This window comes from Drosophila suzukii, chromosome 3 (genome assembly GCF_043229965.1).
Source record: "Drosophila suzukii chromosome 3, CBGP_Dsuzu_IsoJpt1.0, whole genome shotgun sequence".
Taxonomy (NCBI): Eukaryota; Metazoa; Arthropoda; class Insecta; order Diptera; family Drosophilidae; genus Drosophila; species Drosophila suzukii.
In genome coordinates, this window is record NC_092082.1 from 22,390,041 (window position 1) to 22,407,988 (window position 17,948).

Consider the following 17,948-nt stretch of genomic DNA (forward strand, 5'->3'; position numbering starts at 1 on the left):
GCAAAAATATTAAATATTTTACGCTGACTGAAGACCAAAGTCAAAGTCGAATGGCTTCGGATCGCCTTGGATCGGATCGGATCGGATCTCCTTTTCCTTGCCTTGATCAGGTGCCGCCAAGGTAGATCCCCAGCGAACACTTAGCGAAGCAAAGCTCAGACAAGAGCTGAGGCTCCTGCCGCTACACTGAGCGAAACAGTGTGTTCCTCATGATATTTTAGGAACCTTGTTAGGTCAAACCAATCTGGCTGCTTATAATTTAACCAATGTGTCACATAAATCTTGCAAAAATTATAAATTTATATGCTTTGTCAACAGGCATTCACGCTTGTTAAAGATTGATTCTATTTAACATAATTTCTTGTTGTCTTAAAATCCGTTTAAATAAATTTTATCTTGTATATATTTGCATAAAGAAATGGCGATGAAAGGAAAAGAAGATCTTAAATTAAGAGTAAATTAATCATCAGGTCAGGAAATATTTAAAAATACAAATAAATCATTAAGAACAGAAATTAATTATGAAGAACATATTGAACCATCTTAAGGCCCGTTGAAGAATATTTAAAAAGGTTATAAATCTTTTTATTCAAATATGGCTTGTATTCTCGATAGCTAGTGATACGTTTTTTATTTGGGTATACCGCAGAAATAAATAACTGTGGAGATATGAGATTCTCAAACTGTATTCCCAATAATCCTTAAATACTCCAGTATACAAGATATATGAATGATTTTATATATCTCTGGACTTAAGTTAGATGATATGATATGTTTTCCAAACTTTTTTAAGTTTAGTGGAACCTTTTTCACAAGTGCACTGATGGTGCTCAGGAGATTCCCCTGCCCCATTCGATGACCAGGACGAAGACGATCCCGATGCGTGCGGTGCGATAAGCAGCCGATGCAAAACCATTAATTAGGAGCTGCAGATACCTGGTACATCTCTCTCGCTCCCTATATATGCGCACACGGGTATACATCCCGCTCTCTGTTCGGTCGAAATTAAGGCTTTAATCGTGCATGAAAATACGTGAAACTTACGCGTCTTCGGCGACTTCCCCTCCGTTTCCCCGCAGCATCGTCCCCAGATGCAACGTGATCGCGATAAGATAAACTGCATACAAATTTGCTTTTATGCGGAGTCAGCGTTCGAGGGCCTGGAACTTTGGGGCGAAGTGAAAATGATTATTATTTATGCAGGGTATCAAATATTCCCTCAACGCGTGTGTCAACAGGCCGGTGTCTGTCATTTATTTCAATGAAAACAATCAGCACTGCTCAGGTCCAGGGCCGCTCTTGTGGGCTCATTAATCGGCGGGCAATATGTCAATGTCTCCACTCCGTCGCATATATATCCGAACCTTCCAATTCCATCCCGCCCGATTTGCCCCGCTCGATTCTCTTTCGGTTTTCGATGCGGTCGATGATGATGATGACGGGCTTGGTCGTCGGCAATAAACCTAAACCCATTTTCCATTTGCCATTTCACAGTTGCATATGACCGTTTGCAGTGCAAATTATCGTAGATAACTGTAAAAAATCGGTGGGATTGGAAGGGTTGAACCGATCGGGGAATATCCTATAGAGATGCAATATGATTTTAATTAGGATCTTTTAATATTTCCTTTATAGCCAGTATAAATTTGTCCAAAACAAGAACATTTTGAATATTAAATACTATATTTAGTACAATATTTGATTACTTACCTGTATTATACACTAAAACACGGTATATTAAAATGTTAGAGTATTATTATCATCATCATTATTATATAATTTTCTTAAATATTCACAGTATTGTTCACCTAAAACATTTTCTTATAACTCTATATACATTTCTTTCCTGCAAATAAAAAAAGGTGACGTAGTAATTCACAATTACGAAATACGATCAATTACACACCATAAAATATATGGTTTATAAATTCCTGGAACAAATGTGGTTTTCTAAAAAATGCACAGCATTAGCAGCGAGTAAAATATGCCCCTAGTTCGCAGAGTATTTCCACATACCGAACTCCCCTACCTGATTGTTTTATACCTCTCACGCTCTTCCACCCCTCCTGCCTTTCGTCTATCCCTCTACGAGTCGGCATTACTTCTGCAATACCCCTCAGGACCCCCTCCCAAATCGCCAGCGACTATCTCTTTGCATCTGCGTTGAAGCGCGAAAATTGCAAACCAATGTTGTTTTGACAATGTGCAATAATTTGTAGTCAATTTTATGTGTCTACCGTCGAATCGGTTGGTTCAGCTCCGCTTGTTTCGGTAACCCCTCTGCCTTCCCCGCCCCTGTCCCCGTCCCCGACCCGCCGCCACTGGTTACTTCACTGCCCACAGGGTAGACGGGCGGGCAATTTATGGCTGGTAAATTAGCAAGAAATGGAAATTAAGAAAAATGTTGCTTTTATTGCAAACAGTTGTAGTCGTCTTCCAATAAAAGCATATTTATTTTTACATAGCCGCGGAACGGACGGAAATCGGGGACCAGAAAGGGAGCCAAAAGACCGGGGACCCGAGTTTTACGACTCCCGATTCGTTTGGAGTCTAATGAGCCAAGTGGTGGGTGCAATGATTGGGTGGCTACCTAATTGACGGCTACGGGTCTTCGGCGGATGCACATGGGAAAGTATTTCTGCCTTCGCATATGCGGAATGTGGTGATGAGGCAGCAGCCTTCTAATGAGATTGCCATTGCCTCTTCGATTTTTCCTTTCTGGCCCTTTCCCTTTCAGCCTTTGATAGATGGCCCAAAAGTTCAGACTGATGGCTCCGGCATTAGCACTAAGCTTTAGCGGGGCCAAGCACTTTGATTTGACTTTGGGCCCCGAAAAAGGCAAGAAAAAACGTCCGAAAATGCGAGAGCGAATAAAAACTTCTAAACTGCAGTCGGGGAAATTTTTGATGGAGGTTACGGCCAAGAAGCAAACCTGTGTCGAAAATGGAGTCACAGGAGCGGTTCCGTGACCCAAAAAAGGGGTCTTAGAGATGGGGAAAAAATAAAAAACATAAAAATTCTAAGAACTAAATTAAAAATATTGCGAAGAAATTCTTCACAAGAAGCGTTTCAACATTACAGATATCAAACGATTTTTTTGAAAGACCATCATATCTTTGATATTCTATTTTTTATATATTTTTATTGCTGCTCTATGCATTTATATTTGTCAGAGATGTTCTTAACAAAATTGTGAATTTTCTCGTAAATACATAATATGTATTTAATCCATTATTACCTTCCCTTAAAGATAGAATACACCCCTGCTGGTAGCCAAGTTCAAGCCCAAGTTCTGCGAGGGCAATCTATAAATAAAAGGCATCTCTTTTGACACTAAACTGACTTGTAAACCGAAATATTTACGTCGACTTCTTTTCGCTGCGTATGCCAAATGACAGACGGAACCCCCAAAGACCCCGCATCGCAGTAAGGCCCCGAAAAAAGGAAGCCCCGACCCCAAAAGCGGGCCTCTAAACTTTCCTTACCCGAAAGGAAACAACGTGAACAAAAAAATTCAATTGAAAGTTTGCCTCTTGGATTGGCGGTGTCTGCACTCCTGCCCCTTTTCCCACTTCAACTCATCCGTTACTTTGTAACAAATCCCACAGGCAAAATTGATAAAATAAAGGAAAAAGGGGAGAGATATGTGGACGTGGATGTGGATGGGTGGCATGTGTATATATATGCCAGCGGGTTTGGAGAAAGTAAAAGCAAAGAAAAGTTTTTAATATTTGACGTGTTTTTTTGCAAAGTTTTCTAGGTTTTCGTTTTCTGTTTTCTGTATCGCCCCGAACCGAACCGCACCGAATCGAGCGATGAGGGAAATGAAAATATTGAAAAGGGTTTAGCCCGGACTCGAACTCATCCGCCGAATGGTTAGGCCGCAGACATATGTGTATCCGGCAGATACCACACTCTAGATCCCATGTAACATTTCCCCCGCAATCGCGTTCTAAAGTTGCACATCAAAGGCCGTTTGTCGATCCACTGGCCCGCTAATGATTGATTGTAAAATTCGCTAATTTAAGCAATGTGAATTTATGTTTCGGCGGTGGGGGCCCCATCAATTTTATTGCGCATTTAATTGATCATAAAAATTATTCATTCATCGGGAGCTGGGAGAGAACTCGTTTCCAGGCAGCCAGCGGAATCGGCAAAATATTTCGCTGTGGGCTCATTGACTCAAATAAAGGCAGTGAGCAGCAAGTATAAACACACGATAGCCAATAATTCCGCAGATGAGATACGAATGCCATATAGATATCTTTAAAATATGCATGGGAAGATAATATCGTCGCATCTTTGGCAAGCATAAATTCCAAGGCGCTGGCGGAGGGGTTTTCTCTTTAAAATTAATTCAAATGGAGCAATCGTGGGATGTGTTGTTCGATGAGTTTGTGGATGCGTGTGGCGAGGTTGGCGTAAGGAGTTTTCAGAAACTGTTGACTATTCAGATTTTGAAAATTGATTCAAAATGCCGGTAGAATTAATAAACTTGCCAAAGCTTGTATGGTTAAAAATATACATTTATTAGACGTAATGTTTCTACGCTTAAATCAAAAACTCTGTACTTTAGAAATGTATTTAAGGATATTGATATCCTTATACTGAATGAAATTTAGACCGTATAATTATTTATAGTTTACTAATATTACATAATTTATTTAATTATTATGGAAATATTAAAAAGTTTTTTTGACTTTTTTGCGAAGTATTTTTAAAAAGCTTCAAGCCTAAATTTTATTTTCTAAAATAAGTGTTATGATAGGTATACCTAAGTCAAAATTTGGCAACAAATTCAGAGCGAAACAAAATGCAATTGACTTTATTTTTTGCGTCCCTGTATAAGTTTCAGAGGTCACCTAGCAAGCGTAAACATAAAATGTTGAAAATCCAGGTCACTGAAAAAATATTTTAAAATATTTGCAAAAAGCGGAGTCGAAAATAATCTTTTCGCCGTCATTTTAGCAAGTTCATCATCCGTCGCCGAAAAGTTTTTAACCCAACCTCTTACCATAAATCTTCCCACCTCCCCGCGGCCTTTCTCCCATCAGTCATGGAATGGTCAAGCTCTTTTAGTGTTTATCTTGCAAATTTTTTTGTCGGTTGTAATAGAACACCGCTCTGACATAAACAAAACCAGAGGCAAAGCCAAACCCCATCGCAACACGACTGCTGGCATTGGAATCCGCATCCGACGTGGATTCCGTATCAAGAATCCATATCAAATGTCAAGGCGAGGTGGTTTATGGCTTATCAGCGGCAGACCAAAAAATAATAATACAATTTCAGCTGGCAGATAGAGTGAATAAAAAATGGAGACAGTTTTTGGATTATCAATTTTTTGTCATTTATATATTTTTGTGATTCGTTTTTCTTTTCATTTTTTCGCTATAAACTAGAAAACATAAAGTTACAAAATACAATACATATTCATAGGTTTGCGGGTAGTTACAATATTTACAACGAGCGTCGAGTAAATCATAGTTTAATGTTATGCATATTTATATATAGTACACATGTAATCAGTCGATTTATGTTTTCAATTTGTTTGATTCGTGTCGCATAATTAGTTTTTCTTTCATTTTAGTGCATACAGTCCATGTTCAGTTGTTTTTATTTACAATAATTTTCATAGAATTAATATGGCTGTATCTCGTAGGCGGGGTGTTGTGGATTCGGATTCGATTTATTATCTTACAAACTAGACTAACTAATGAGGATAAGTTTACGTCTAAACATAGGTTGGTAGGAAAATGGTACGCATCTTAATAAATTAGAACTTAGTGCTAAAACAAAATATCACAATGATTAAACAATGATTACAATTAACATTTAGCTTATTTACATTTAACTCTACGGTCTAGACCAAGCGAATCCTTCTAGAGAGTGTGTTTATTTTGTTAACTAGTTTCTGGTTTCGTGCTTTTGGAATGCATTTTTAAATTGGCAAGTCGGCGGAGCTGGAGATGGTTCGAGATAGAGGTGGAAATGGAGAGGGCGTAGCACACAACCAGGTAGATTTTAATCGCCAAGACCAAACTAATCTGTACGGCTCTGTTCTCGTGTTCCTCCTTTTCTGGCCTTGTCGATTTTGGCCAAAACACAACTTTGGGGGCCAAGAACCCCGAACACACACGTGCTGATCTCCCTTCCATGATTCTCAATGGCTGCTGGGGAAACTTGTATCTTTTTCTATTCTGCAGCAAGGTCACAGTTGGAAGTTTCACTCTGGGAAACTCTGACTACTTCTCCTTAATCTCTGACTAGCTGGGGAAAAAGAAAGCTTTGTTTTCTAATCAAATCTGGGCATAGCGTGATCTGCAGAAGGGCGTCTATCGCTCTATTATAAGAGAATTCTCCTCCTATGCTGGGATACAATTAACTGGCATTAATTGTTGGATGTAAGTCCGTTTTATCAGAGCTAAGTCCCCTACAATTGTTTCCCTTCTCACACAATTGTTACCCTGCTATCTATTTTTCTGCCATTGATTAGCACATGTAATTGTGGCTCGAAAGGAGAACGAAGTAACAAAAACCAAAACCAATTTCAACCCAACCAGCTCAACAACCGTCTGCAGACGGTCTGGGTTTTCGGTTTTCTAACGTCTAAGGTCTGCTTTTTGTTACCATTTTCCTTTTGGCCAGACATGAGCTCTGTGATGTTTTGCCTTTGCCTATTTTTCCCAACCCGCGCAGTCACATTCACAGATACACGGATACGAATACCCATTCGACTACAGCTGCTGCAGATACAGATACACGGGTGTATCTTCTACACACGTCGAGCTTGTTATAGCAAAATGCAGCAGTTAAGATGAACTAACGACTGAGCGTTGCAAACGGGGAAAACGAGGAAAAACGAACGAAAAAATGCTGGAAAACGACAAAATAAAGGAGAAGAAGGAGGAAAAGAAAATAAAGCCAAGAGAAATACTTTTGGGCCTGCTGCCTTTTTGTGGCTGACTGACTGGTTGGTGTTGGATCTACACCGAAAATAAGTATTGCAATTTAAGGACTGATAAAAGATCTCTAAAAAAATATATAAAAAATTCGAATATTTAATGAGTATTTGAGGGTATTTAAAATGTTTTCAAAGTATCTGTATAAATAAATTTAATTGGTTCTACATTTACTATCAAGAGCCTCCTATATGGATCTTTAACTTTAATCCTCTTTAACCTTTAAGTTCATATACAATTGATAAGTATTAATTAGACCTCTTTAAAAAACCCTATATTTTCCCTGTGTAGTTCCGAGTTGCTAGTTGCTCTTGGTGTGTTGCATGCAACATCAATTTTCAGAATCTAGCTGCGAGCCAGGAAACTGAAAATAGCTGGCCGTAAGAAAACAGAACAGGGCCAACAAACAACAATTGCCTGGCTCGCCAGCTATTTTACTGTTGTCTTTTTCTCCTGTTGTTGTTATTGTTCCTGGTGCTGCCTGTTTCTTGCCCCACTCGATTTTTCTTTTACTTTTGCTATTTTAACATGTAACTAGGCTTTTATCGCTAAACGCTTGCATTTGCATATTGAATGCAATTCCCCTTTTTTCTGTGCGCATTTTGAAACCCGAGGAAGTTAAACTTGTTTTTCGCGAGGGTAAGTACTTTTTTGGCCCGCAAATGTTCTAGATCACCTTTCATAACCAAACAAGATCGTAGGAATGGTCTGGTTTGTGCTATTTCCCTTTTTAATGGGTCTCTCTGATGGGCAAAGAATGTAGTGGTCATCGTAAAAATTAATATTCTCAGGGAGTTCTGTTTCTGATAAAGGGATGCTGGATTTTTAATCCTTTTCCCTTGAGAACTTGTTAATAAAGTTAGGAACTGATCTCGCAACACCTCTCCAGCTCTTCCGACCTCGCTGTTAACCCTCTTACCACTTGGTAACCCCACTCACATGTGCAGATTCCTAGACGCCGGCGTCGGCTGCTGGGTGGGGGGCAATGGGAGGCTCTGCTGCTGGATGCCACCCGCCAGGGGGATCATCTGCGGCGCAGGCCCACCCACCGACCCACCGCCCATCAGCAAGGCCGCCTGCTGTTGCTGCTGCTGCTGCGTGGCGCTGTTGCTGCCGCGCAGTTGCTGCTGCTGCTGTTGCAGTTGCTGTTGCTGATGTTGCTGCTGCTGCAAGGACGGTTGCCGGCGGAAGCTGCCGGGCTGCTGGGGCGGCGGTGGCAGCATGAACTGCTGCTGGTGGTGGTGCACCGAGTGGGGCAGCGGCATTGCCTGCTGGTGGACATGGTGGTGGTGGTGGTAAGCGGCATGGTTGATGGGCACATGGCAACTCTGGCCGGGAACATTGGAACGCTGCGAAGAGGAGACATCCGGTAGGGCGAAGCGCAGCTTCTGCCAGAACAACTTGTCGCCCCACTGCAGATACGTGTTGGTCTTCAGATACAGTCGTAGATCGGGATCGAGTTCCTTCTGGGGCACCTCGCCCAGCACGATGACTATCAATCGCCGGCGACGATCGCGCAGCACCGACTGATGGGCGGACTTGAACTCGAACCTGCACCACTCCGACTTGATGAAGTTCTCGCTGACCACCATTATGGTCCTCCGGCTGCTGTCGATGGCCTGGACAATGGTCTCCGGCAGGTAGCCGCCCACGGGGAAGTCCCGCTGGTGCAGGCAGAGCTTGTAGCGGTGCTCACCCAGCTCCAGCATGGGAGCCAGCTCCTCGTTGACGAACAGCTCATCCTTGGAGGAGTACGAAACGAAGGCGTCGAAGAGCTTCTCCCGTTCGTTCTTGTCCACGTCCTTTTGGGCGTTGTAGAAGAGCCTCACTCCGAATCTCGAGTGGCACCACACGCGCATCTCCTGGCGGAATATGAACACCAGCGAGGTGCAGATCATCACGAAAATAAAGGCTGTCAGGATGGCCACCAGGATGGGTATGTAGTCCAGTTTCGGGGGCTGGTTGAGGATCATTTTCGTGGAGGTGGCATTCGAGGCGTTCTCGCCACCCGCCTGCTCCGCGTAGTTGAAGTTGTTATCCAGACCCAAGGGCAGCGTCTGACTGCACTGCACCACGGGCAGGGCGCTGGCCTCTCCGGATCCCGGGAATATGACCATCTGCTGGGTACCGTTTCCACTGATCACATCGCACTTCATCTTCAGCTTATCCACCACGTACTCATGACGGTTCACGTAGTCCCTGAACTTATCGATGAACTCGCAGTTGCAGGTCCAGGGATTCGCCGCCAGACGAACTTCGTTCAGATAACTGGGCAGGAAGTTCCAGACGGCGAAGGATGTGATGGCATTGTGATCCAATCGCAGTATCTTCAGGTGGTACAGGTGCGTGAAGGTGAGTGTGTCGATCGTAGCAATGGCATTGTGCTGCAGATACAGCTCCTGGAGATTGTCCAATCCCTGGAATTCGTTGCCATTGAGCGCTTTCAGTTGGTTACTCTGCAGCTGGAGAACCTCCAGTTCCAAGAGGCCGTAGAAGGTGCGGTTGTGGAGCAGCTCGATCCGCGAGTGGTTCAAGTGCAGCACCTTCAACCTCTTGCGACCGATGAAGGCGTGACTCTGCAGCTCCCGGAAGTTGTTGCCATCGAGATACAACTGCGTGGAATCCATGGGAATGTGCGAAGGCAGAGTCTGCTCATAGGAAGCGCGGCTGCAGTCCACCACATTGGAGGTCCAGGACTGGTCATGGTAGCAGGAACACCTATCCGGGCACTCCATCTTGCAGTCGCAGGCCTGGAAGTCACAGCAGTGGCACAGGGCAAAGCAGTGCGAGGCGTATTTGCAGAGGAAGTCATCCGACTTGGCCTCGATGAGGGAGACATGGGAGGATCCCCTGGCGTAGGCCAACCTGCAGTGAATCTGGTCCAGATCCATGAGTTGCGGCTGAGTACGGGACTCTCGGTTCACCTTTTGCAGCCAGTCCAGGTTGCAATCACACTCGTAGGCATTGTGGCCAATATAGAACTCCGGGATCTCCCGATCCTCGGCAATGGGTGATAAGCGCAGGGCATTGGGCTCCAAGGTGGTCAGGCGATTCCTCACCAAGTCCACCCTGGTCAGGTTGGGCTTCTTGAAGAACGTGTACGGCTGGATCTTAGAAATCTGGTTGTCGTTCAGGTAGAGCACCTCCACACTATTCGGAATGGAGCTGGCCGTGATCTCCGTCAGCAAATTGTAGCTGGCATCGAAGGTGCTCAGACTGAGTTCGCTTTCGATCTCGAAGTAGTTTCCCAGCTGGGTGATCCTGTTGGCCCGCACATCCAACCACTGAAGGCCGATGGGAATGTGTGAATAATCGAACTTCTCGAGACGATTACCCGAGATATTCAGCCACACCAAGTTGGGCAGTTCGGTGAAGAGACCAGCAATGGACTTTAACTGATTGCCATCCAGACGGATGGCCTGGAGTTGGCCATTTCTTTGCAGAGAGCCCGCCTCGATGGACTTCAGTTTGTTCTGGGACAGGTTGAGGATCTGGAGGGAGCTCATCCGATCGAAAACACCTCGCCGGATGTGGGTGAGGGAGTTCTCCGTCATCCGCAGACCGTACAGATTCTCCAGCTGCGTGATACTCGTGTTCTCAATCTGACCGATCATGTTCTCGCCCACATCCAGGGTTTTGAGCAGGGGCACATGGACCAGGGCCTCCGGCACAGCCTGCAGTTTGTTGTCGTTCAAGTGCAGATCCTGCAACTGGCTGCAGTTGATCAGGGATCTCTGGTCGAGCCGGGAGATTCGGTTGAAGTCCAGGGATAGTACCAGGAGATTGTTCAGACCCTGCAGAGTGCGCTGTTCGATGACCGAGATGCGATTGCGCGACAGGATAAGGGTGTGCAGGTTGGTTAAATCCGCAAAGATTCCTCCCGGCAGCTGATCAATGTAGTTCTCCTCCAGCTTCAGGATCTGCAAACTGGCCAGCGGTCTGAAGATGTGTGCCTCCAGGCGACTGATCTTATTGGCCGACAAATCGAGCATCATGAGGCGCTTGAGACCCACGAAAGTGGCTGCATTGATCCACTGGGAGTTGAGTTCATTGCTGGCCAGGTCCAGAACCAAGAGCTCGGCCAGTTCACCAAAGATTCCGGGGGCCAAGACGTTGATGGAGTTGTTTCTCAGGTAGATCTCCTGCAGTTGCTTGGTCTCCGCGAAGAGTTCCGGTGGCAAAGAGGTCAATCGGTTGGCCGAGAGATCCACAACCCTCAGGGAGAGGAGACCCTCGAAGGCGCGATCCGCCAGGAAGCTCATGCTATTCTTCGCCATATTCAGGTGGGTCAGTCTTCCCAGGGCTGACAACATGGCCGTGGGCAGGCTAACCATCTTGTTGGCACTCAGATCCAGACTCTGCAGCGTGGAGCCGCAGACTCGGGCCTTCCTGGAGCTCAACGAGGCGCTGAAGTAGAAGTTGCTAATGTCCTGGATCTTGTTGTACGAGGCATTCAGATGCTGCAGGGACTTCAGGGGGCACACCATGCCATCGGGGATGAGCCAGATGTTGTTGAGACTGAGGTCCAGCCGCTCCAGCTGGCGGAACTCCACGAAACTGTTGGAGGCCATCTCCAGCGACATGGTGGACCAATCCCCATTGTGGGTGCGAATGGTGAGGTTCCTCAGCTCCTGGAGGCCACGGAAGGAGCCGTCCGTGAGGTTGCCCAGCTTGCAGTACTCGATAGTGAGGTCCCTCAGCTCCACCAGGGACCTGAAGCTGTCCGGGCTCAGGCTGCTCTGGAAGAACAAGGCATCGTTGCACTCCAGCCTCAGACGAACCGTGTTCTGCGGCTGGATCACGCTGAAGTTGGTGTTCTCCAGCTCCGAGTTGATGGTCCGCAGGTGACAGACCAGGGTGATGTCGTGCTCCCCGCCGCCGGACCAGCGGCACTCGTCGGGAGCCTGGTACAACACCGTCTTGCTGAGGGCGGCCCCGAAAATGGGTATTACCCAGGTGGCAATCAGCACGTACAGCATGTGGGTGGTGGCCAGCATTTTGGATGGTTCCTAAACTTCGAATGGGGCTTCGATTTTGGCTATTCGGGGGTTTATAGGGGGGCTGCTTTTGGTCTTTCACTGCTCGTTCTATTTCTCGCCCATTTTGAGTGTGTGTTTATTTGGGATTTTTTTGCTTTTTGTTTGGTTTTATAGCGCAGCTTTGCACAATCGCCACTTTTCACAACACCACTTCAACCGATTTAATGCTTTATCTAAAACGATTTTCTTGTTTCTTCCCGCTGGCTATTATATATATTCTTTTATATCTTTTGATTTGGTTGCTTTCGTTTTTCGATTTCTATATCTTTATTGCTGCGTTGTAGTTTCGCGTTGACCGTAATCCAAGTGGGGGGTGCGATAGCGCGTTTGATAAATTGTGTTCTAAATTTTCTCGAGGCGATATTTCTTCTTTTTTTCCACTTTCATCCGCTAACAGACAATCGCGCGTCCGCTCGGCTCGAAGTCAACTCAAAAACTGATCGCTCTCTCCGGGTTTCGGCCAGCAGCAAGTGCCGCTGAAAAGCGCTCATCAGGGTGAGTGAGTGGATGAATGAGTGCTGGGTACCTGGGTGCCCGAGTGAGTATGTGAATAAATGAGTAAGTGAGCACTCATTGAGCACGCACACAGAACCAAGGAACTAGAGCGAGATGCGATCGAGTAAACAAAACTATGCAATCCAAACGCAAACGCAAACGCATCGCACGTAATGGCCCACAGTGCACAGTGGGTTGAATAGCATCGAATTGCACTCGAGGGGCAGGTAGAATTTGCATGGGATCTTGCAACAAATGACAGATGGGATGTGAGGAAGTGAGATCGCGGGAGATGGGCAGGTGAAATTGGCCTACAGAAACATGTGGAATCCTAAGACGAGGACATTCCGATTCTGCAATGCCTATGGGTCAAGGATAAATTCCGAAAAAGAAGTAAATCGATACGGTTGATCTCTAAAGATTTGCTTATCTGATAAAAAGAGTTCCCTAGAGAAGTAGATGGATGGGAGAACTATTAAACAAGTAGAGAACATGTAACAAGAGCGGCACTGTAATCCACAAAGAACGCAACAGTCGAGATAATATTACATACCTCTTATTAGTAAAAATCTTATTTAAAAGATTATAGCACGGACACATTTTTTAGGATCAAACAAATTACATTCACACACTTTTAACTACAGTATGTATAAGTCAAATAAAATCGTACAATAATAAAATCTTATAAAATGTAATTGAGAGCTTTGCCAAGGGGCTTTAAGATGAAATGTAGTACTTTTGTTTAGCATTAAAGTATTATGCTCTTTACTTAATTTAAATGTCAAAAATATATACATATGTGAATTAAAATAAATTAAAACTAAGGTAGTTATCCTAAAAGCTAGGAAATATTTTTGTGGTTTCTAAATTTGTTTTTTTTTTAAACCAATAGCAATTTGTCATGGATGAAGAACCCTAGGAGTGATTTCTGCAAACTTCTTCTACGACTTCCGGTGTTAAGGCTTTCAATACAAATCGAATTAGTCCACACCTCAAAGATTTGACACGCCAAAGCAACCTTGATCTTCAAACAAAGACTCCTCGGCCCAGCAGGTTCGCACCCACAGCTGGCACCTAGCCGTTTGGGCCCACTGTGCGGCACCGTGGGCCTCCCCGCCGCTCCCGCCTGTCGGTTCCGCTGAGCGTCAGAGCCGAGCAAACAATTCCAATGAGACATTGACACTCGTCACACCGGTTAGACGAGTTTTACTCCACAAAACGCCAGCTGAGAGCTGAGTTTCCTCCGCAATTGAGTGTTTTTCCAATTCAGCGGATGAGATACATCAGCTTTATAAACGAGGAGAGACTGGGAGAGAAACGATCTGCTGAATCGACGGATTCGAGTGCAAGTGGCTGATCTTCGGCTTTTCTTTGCTTGCCTTGCAGACAGCCACAAAAACCGAAAACGAGACGAAAAAAAGCGGAGAATAATCATAAAAAATTATTGAAATCAATTGTTAATTCAGCCAATGTCAGTTTGATATAGGCGCACACTCACACACGCGAACCCACAAAAAATTGACTGATTTTTCTTGATTTATGAGAGCGGCCGCAGCCGTTGGTGGGATTGGAGTCGAGGCTCGGATTGTTGGTATTTCTTTCGGACCGGACCGGCTGGGCAATCGAGATTTGTCGGGGAGATCTCGAACTCGGGGCTTACTCATTATGAGGTGGCGGTGGCTGAGCCGCAGATGGAGCCGACTTAAAGTTCGACGGGGTCCGAGTCCGAGTACCAGTCCGAATCTGATATTTTTTTCGCATGATCTGGCTGCCCATATGTTGTAACCGCACTTTCAAACTTTCCCAAAACACTGGCCCGAGCAAAACAGATCGCTACTGGATTATTTAGAACACACAAACACACAAACACACACAAACCCACAAACAAATAAATACAACATGTGTTCCTTAATCAAAGAAAATCTCATTCAATATAAAAACGAGTGTGTTAATTCCATTTTTACTGGAATTCTTAGAATTCAACACATACATGTACTAGTATATGACATTAATAAAAGACTCTAAATAATAAAGAGTAAAATAGCATATCTTCAAAACAAAATAATATTTATAACTAAAATATCACCAAGTTGTAGGAACCTAGAGCACTTTACCACAATTCAAGAAACCGACTTATTGCATAACTATTGGGAAAAAATTATGATGGTAAAGAAAAGTTGATACAAAACTATATCAAAAATGCACACAACTTGAGATACTTTTGCTTAAAGCTCTCCATAAATAAGAGTTGAACATATTATCGCAAACGGTGTATTTACTTCAAGCCCAATTAATTCGGAGGCACTCAAGGGTGAGCTGCAGGCTAACGCTGCGACTGCCGAACCTTCTATATTATTATCTTAAAATAACCACTCAAACTGACAAATAAAACCCCTCCAGATGCAGCTAGACCCTTGATTTGCAGTGCTATTATTTCGATCGCAACTGTATATACTATACAGCGCTCCGTGCGAGTTGTAGTTGTACCTGTCGACGCCCGTTGAGTCGACAGGTGCTGATTAACCAAACACATCCCAAGCGATGCGTATCAGTCAGCCAGTTAGCCAAGCAGCTTGTTTGGACTGGATGGGATCTGATGGGATGGTTCGGGTACGGGTACGGGTACGGGATGGGCTGGTCTGGCACTGGTCGGCTTGAGATGGATCTCTCCCTTTCCCGGTGCTCCGTTCTCAGGAAAACCCACACCCAAGCCTCCGTCTGAGCAAACTGCAGGTAGCCTACAAATTGTGTTGAAAGTTGACCGTGCAAACATCGTCTTTCGGTCCTCACCTTACCTCACCCCAGCTCCTGAGATCGTCCTCATCCTGATTCCTCAGGTAAACAGATTGGTGCTGCGGCGATATCTTTGGCTAGGATTTTGTTACAATCCTCGCTCAATTGTTTGTTCCTGCCTCGAACCTTTCTTTCTTTCTCTCGTTTTATGATTTTCTTTATCGCTAGATCGATCGATCAGGCCAGTTGGTGTAAGCCAGGAAGTGTTTGGGTGTAGAAAGAATTGGCTTAGAGCCAGGGATTGCACAATATGTAGCAGGATGGGTAAGAAACACTCAGAAAAATAAAGTGCACTATTGAGAAAACAAAACTGTAGCTTGGTTTTTAATAAATTGATATAATTTTGTTTTTTTATTATAATGGTGCTTCGTAAAGAGTTCGAGGCTCGTTGGAGTTTTTGGATGAATATTTAAGTCTCTTCAATTCAAAATATTTTTAGCTAGTGATTAAAAATAGTATTTAAATTTTCATAATATTTAACTAAGTTAACATTATTTTTTCACAGTCTTTCTTTCTTTGTTTCTTACATTTCAAAACCAGAACAACCTTTTTCCAAGTGCAGGGATCCTTTTAGTGTACTCTAGCGATCCGTAACCGTATATGAGGGGCGTTTCTGCCAGCATTGATTTGATTTGATTAGATTAGTTGAGTCTATAGCTTGCGGAGTTGGGGGCAATATTTCCCTACGATGACTGATCGTTCTCGATTCTTTTTCATTTCCATTTGCGCAAATTATTTTTCTTTGTAATCGTTTCGCTTGTCTTGGGTTGCCAAAGACGTGTACGCCCGAGTATCTGTATCTTGTGGGTGCTGGGCGCTTATATTGCTCATTGGGTCACAGTCACATGAGTCATGGGCACCGATTCTTTTGTAGATACCCATACATTATTTTTTTATTTTCCGCCAGCTGCCGGTTGCGAAAAATTTCATTTGTTGTGTTTTGTTGGCTTGTAATTGGAATTGCTTTTTATTCGTCCGGAGACAATGACCGCTTTGAGGGACGCCCCCGGCGAATGGAGAAAGGAAACCCTTGAGAGTGGCTTCCAAATGGAATAGATAGGGATTAGGATATTGAAAACATCTCTTCAAATCACTTGGGAAGATCTGCATGGAGAACTTCCTGTTTTGCTTACACTTTCAGGGTTGTTTGCGGATCTTGATGAAGGGATTGGCAGTTTTTGAGAAACAGGTGGCTGACCTTGCTTAACATTGCCCATATTTGGGTAAGCAGAGCTTAGATAAGGAAGACGCTTGGAGTTATTTATTGCCGGTATGATTGAAGTACCGAATGTATAAATATTAAACGCAAGTATTTATGATGAGCAAAAAAAAAAGGCTTTAGTAAAATTTATTCTCCCAAAATAAGAATAAAACTATGAATTTTATTAAACTGGTTCATAAAGCCTTGACAAAAATGATTCAGAAAATATAACCAGCACTCAAACTCATTTATATTTACTTATGATATATTCCTATGATATAATACAGTCATATGCTATTATTCCCACTCGGAACCTATCCATAATCCAGTGTTAAAAATTTTCCATTACTCAACCCAAGTAATCCCAACTCGCCAGCGCTCTATAGAAATCGTACCGCTCTCAGGGCGTTGCAATTAAATTCCCGGGCGATGACATGTCACGGCAATCGGCGATGGAATTCGTCAAGTGTCAGCGGCGGTGAAAAGAACCGAAACGACGGTTCAAATCAGTTGAGATACGGCCGAGTCCCTCGCTCGGGCGGTGGGTTTACGGGGAATAAGTTGAATAAGTTGCCATTGTTCTTAATTATAACGCGTTGTCATGTGAGCTTGCCATTCATTCATTCATTCCCGCACTCAATTCACTCGACTCCGCTCCGTCCGTCCAGCCATCCAGCCATCCAACCATCCATCCATCCAGTCATCCATCTCAGCTGTTCTTTACGGCTTGACGCCTAATAAAAATTAATTTAATAATCTCCAACTGCGCGGGAAGGAGACGGAAAGAGAGGTGGGACAAAGAGCGAGATAGTGCGGGTGAGCAGTTAACGCTTATGTAAACAGAGCCACCGAGGATGTGTGGATATCGCCTCGTATCTGCTGTGCAAAACATATTAATTAGCATTTCCAATTTCGTATGCATATCTCTGGCAACTATCTCGTGATGCAACGCTGCACACACAAACGAAGTTTCCCCGATCTTAACCCCTCGAAGACCCCCGCGATAACCCCCCTTGCCCCACGGGAGCATTCGCGACGGTCAGCAGTGTTTTTTTCGTTCGGTTTCTTTATTTTTTGCAGCCACTAAAGAACTTTGGCATTGCGTCTGGGCGACTTAACGAGAGCGTAAAAGCGAAAACATCAAAATAAATAGCTCAAAAAATTAACAAGACAGCGTCAGCAGCGACGGCGACGTCAGCGTTTCGTTTTTGATACCCTTTTATATGGAATGAGGCAAGGGTATTATGTACTCAAGATCTCCTGGCTTGGAAAGGTAGGATAGTTATGAATCGCTCAATCTATAAACATTTTAATATTAGTGAGGCTACCTTTGTAAATAATTATAATATGCCTGGCATAGAAATTTAGAATAGTTCAAAAAAGAAAACATATACCTCAACATGTTATTCGCTATTCCCAACCAATCTATTCAAAACTAGTGAAACTATGTTGTAATAA

The 17,948-nt window shown here is 44.0% G+C and overlaps 1 protein-coding gene across 1 annotated transcript; it reads right to left on the bottom strand.

The window, feature by feature from the left end:
- Positions 1–5,325: 5,325 nt before the first annotated feature.
- Positions 5,326–12,432, bottom strand: Tollo (Toll-like receptor Tollo). Its single transcript, XM_017080292.4, has one exon. The coding sequence runs from the start codon at positions 11,957–11,959 to the stop codon at positions 7,898–7,900; it is 4,062 nt and encodes a 1,353-aa protein (XP_016935781.4). The 5' UTR covers positions 11,960–12,432; the 3' UTR covers positions 5,326–7,897.
- Positions 12,433–17,948: the final 5,516 nt, after the last annotated feature.

Excerpts from the sequence above, each read along its gene's own strand:
- Tollo (XM_017080292.4), bottom strand. The coding sequence starts at position 11,959 with ATGCTGGCCACCACCCACATGCTGTACGTGCTGATTGCCACCTGGGTA.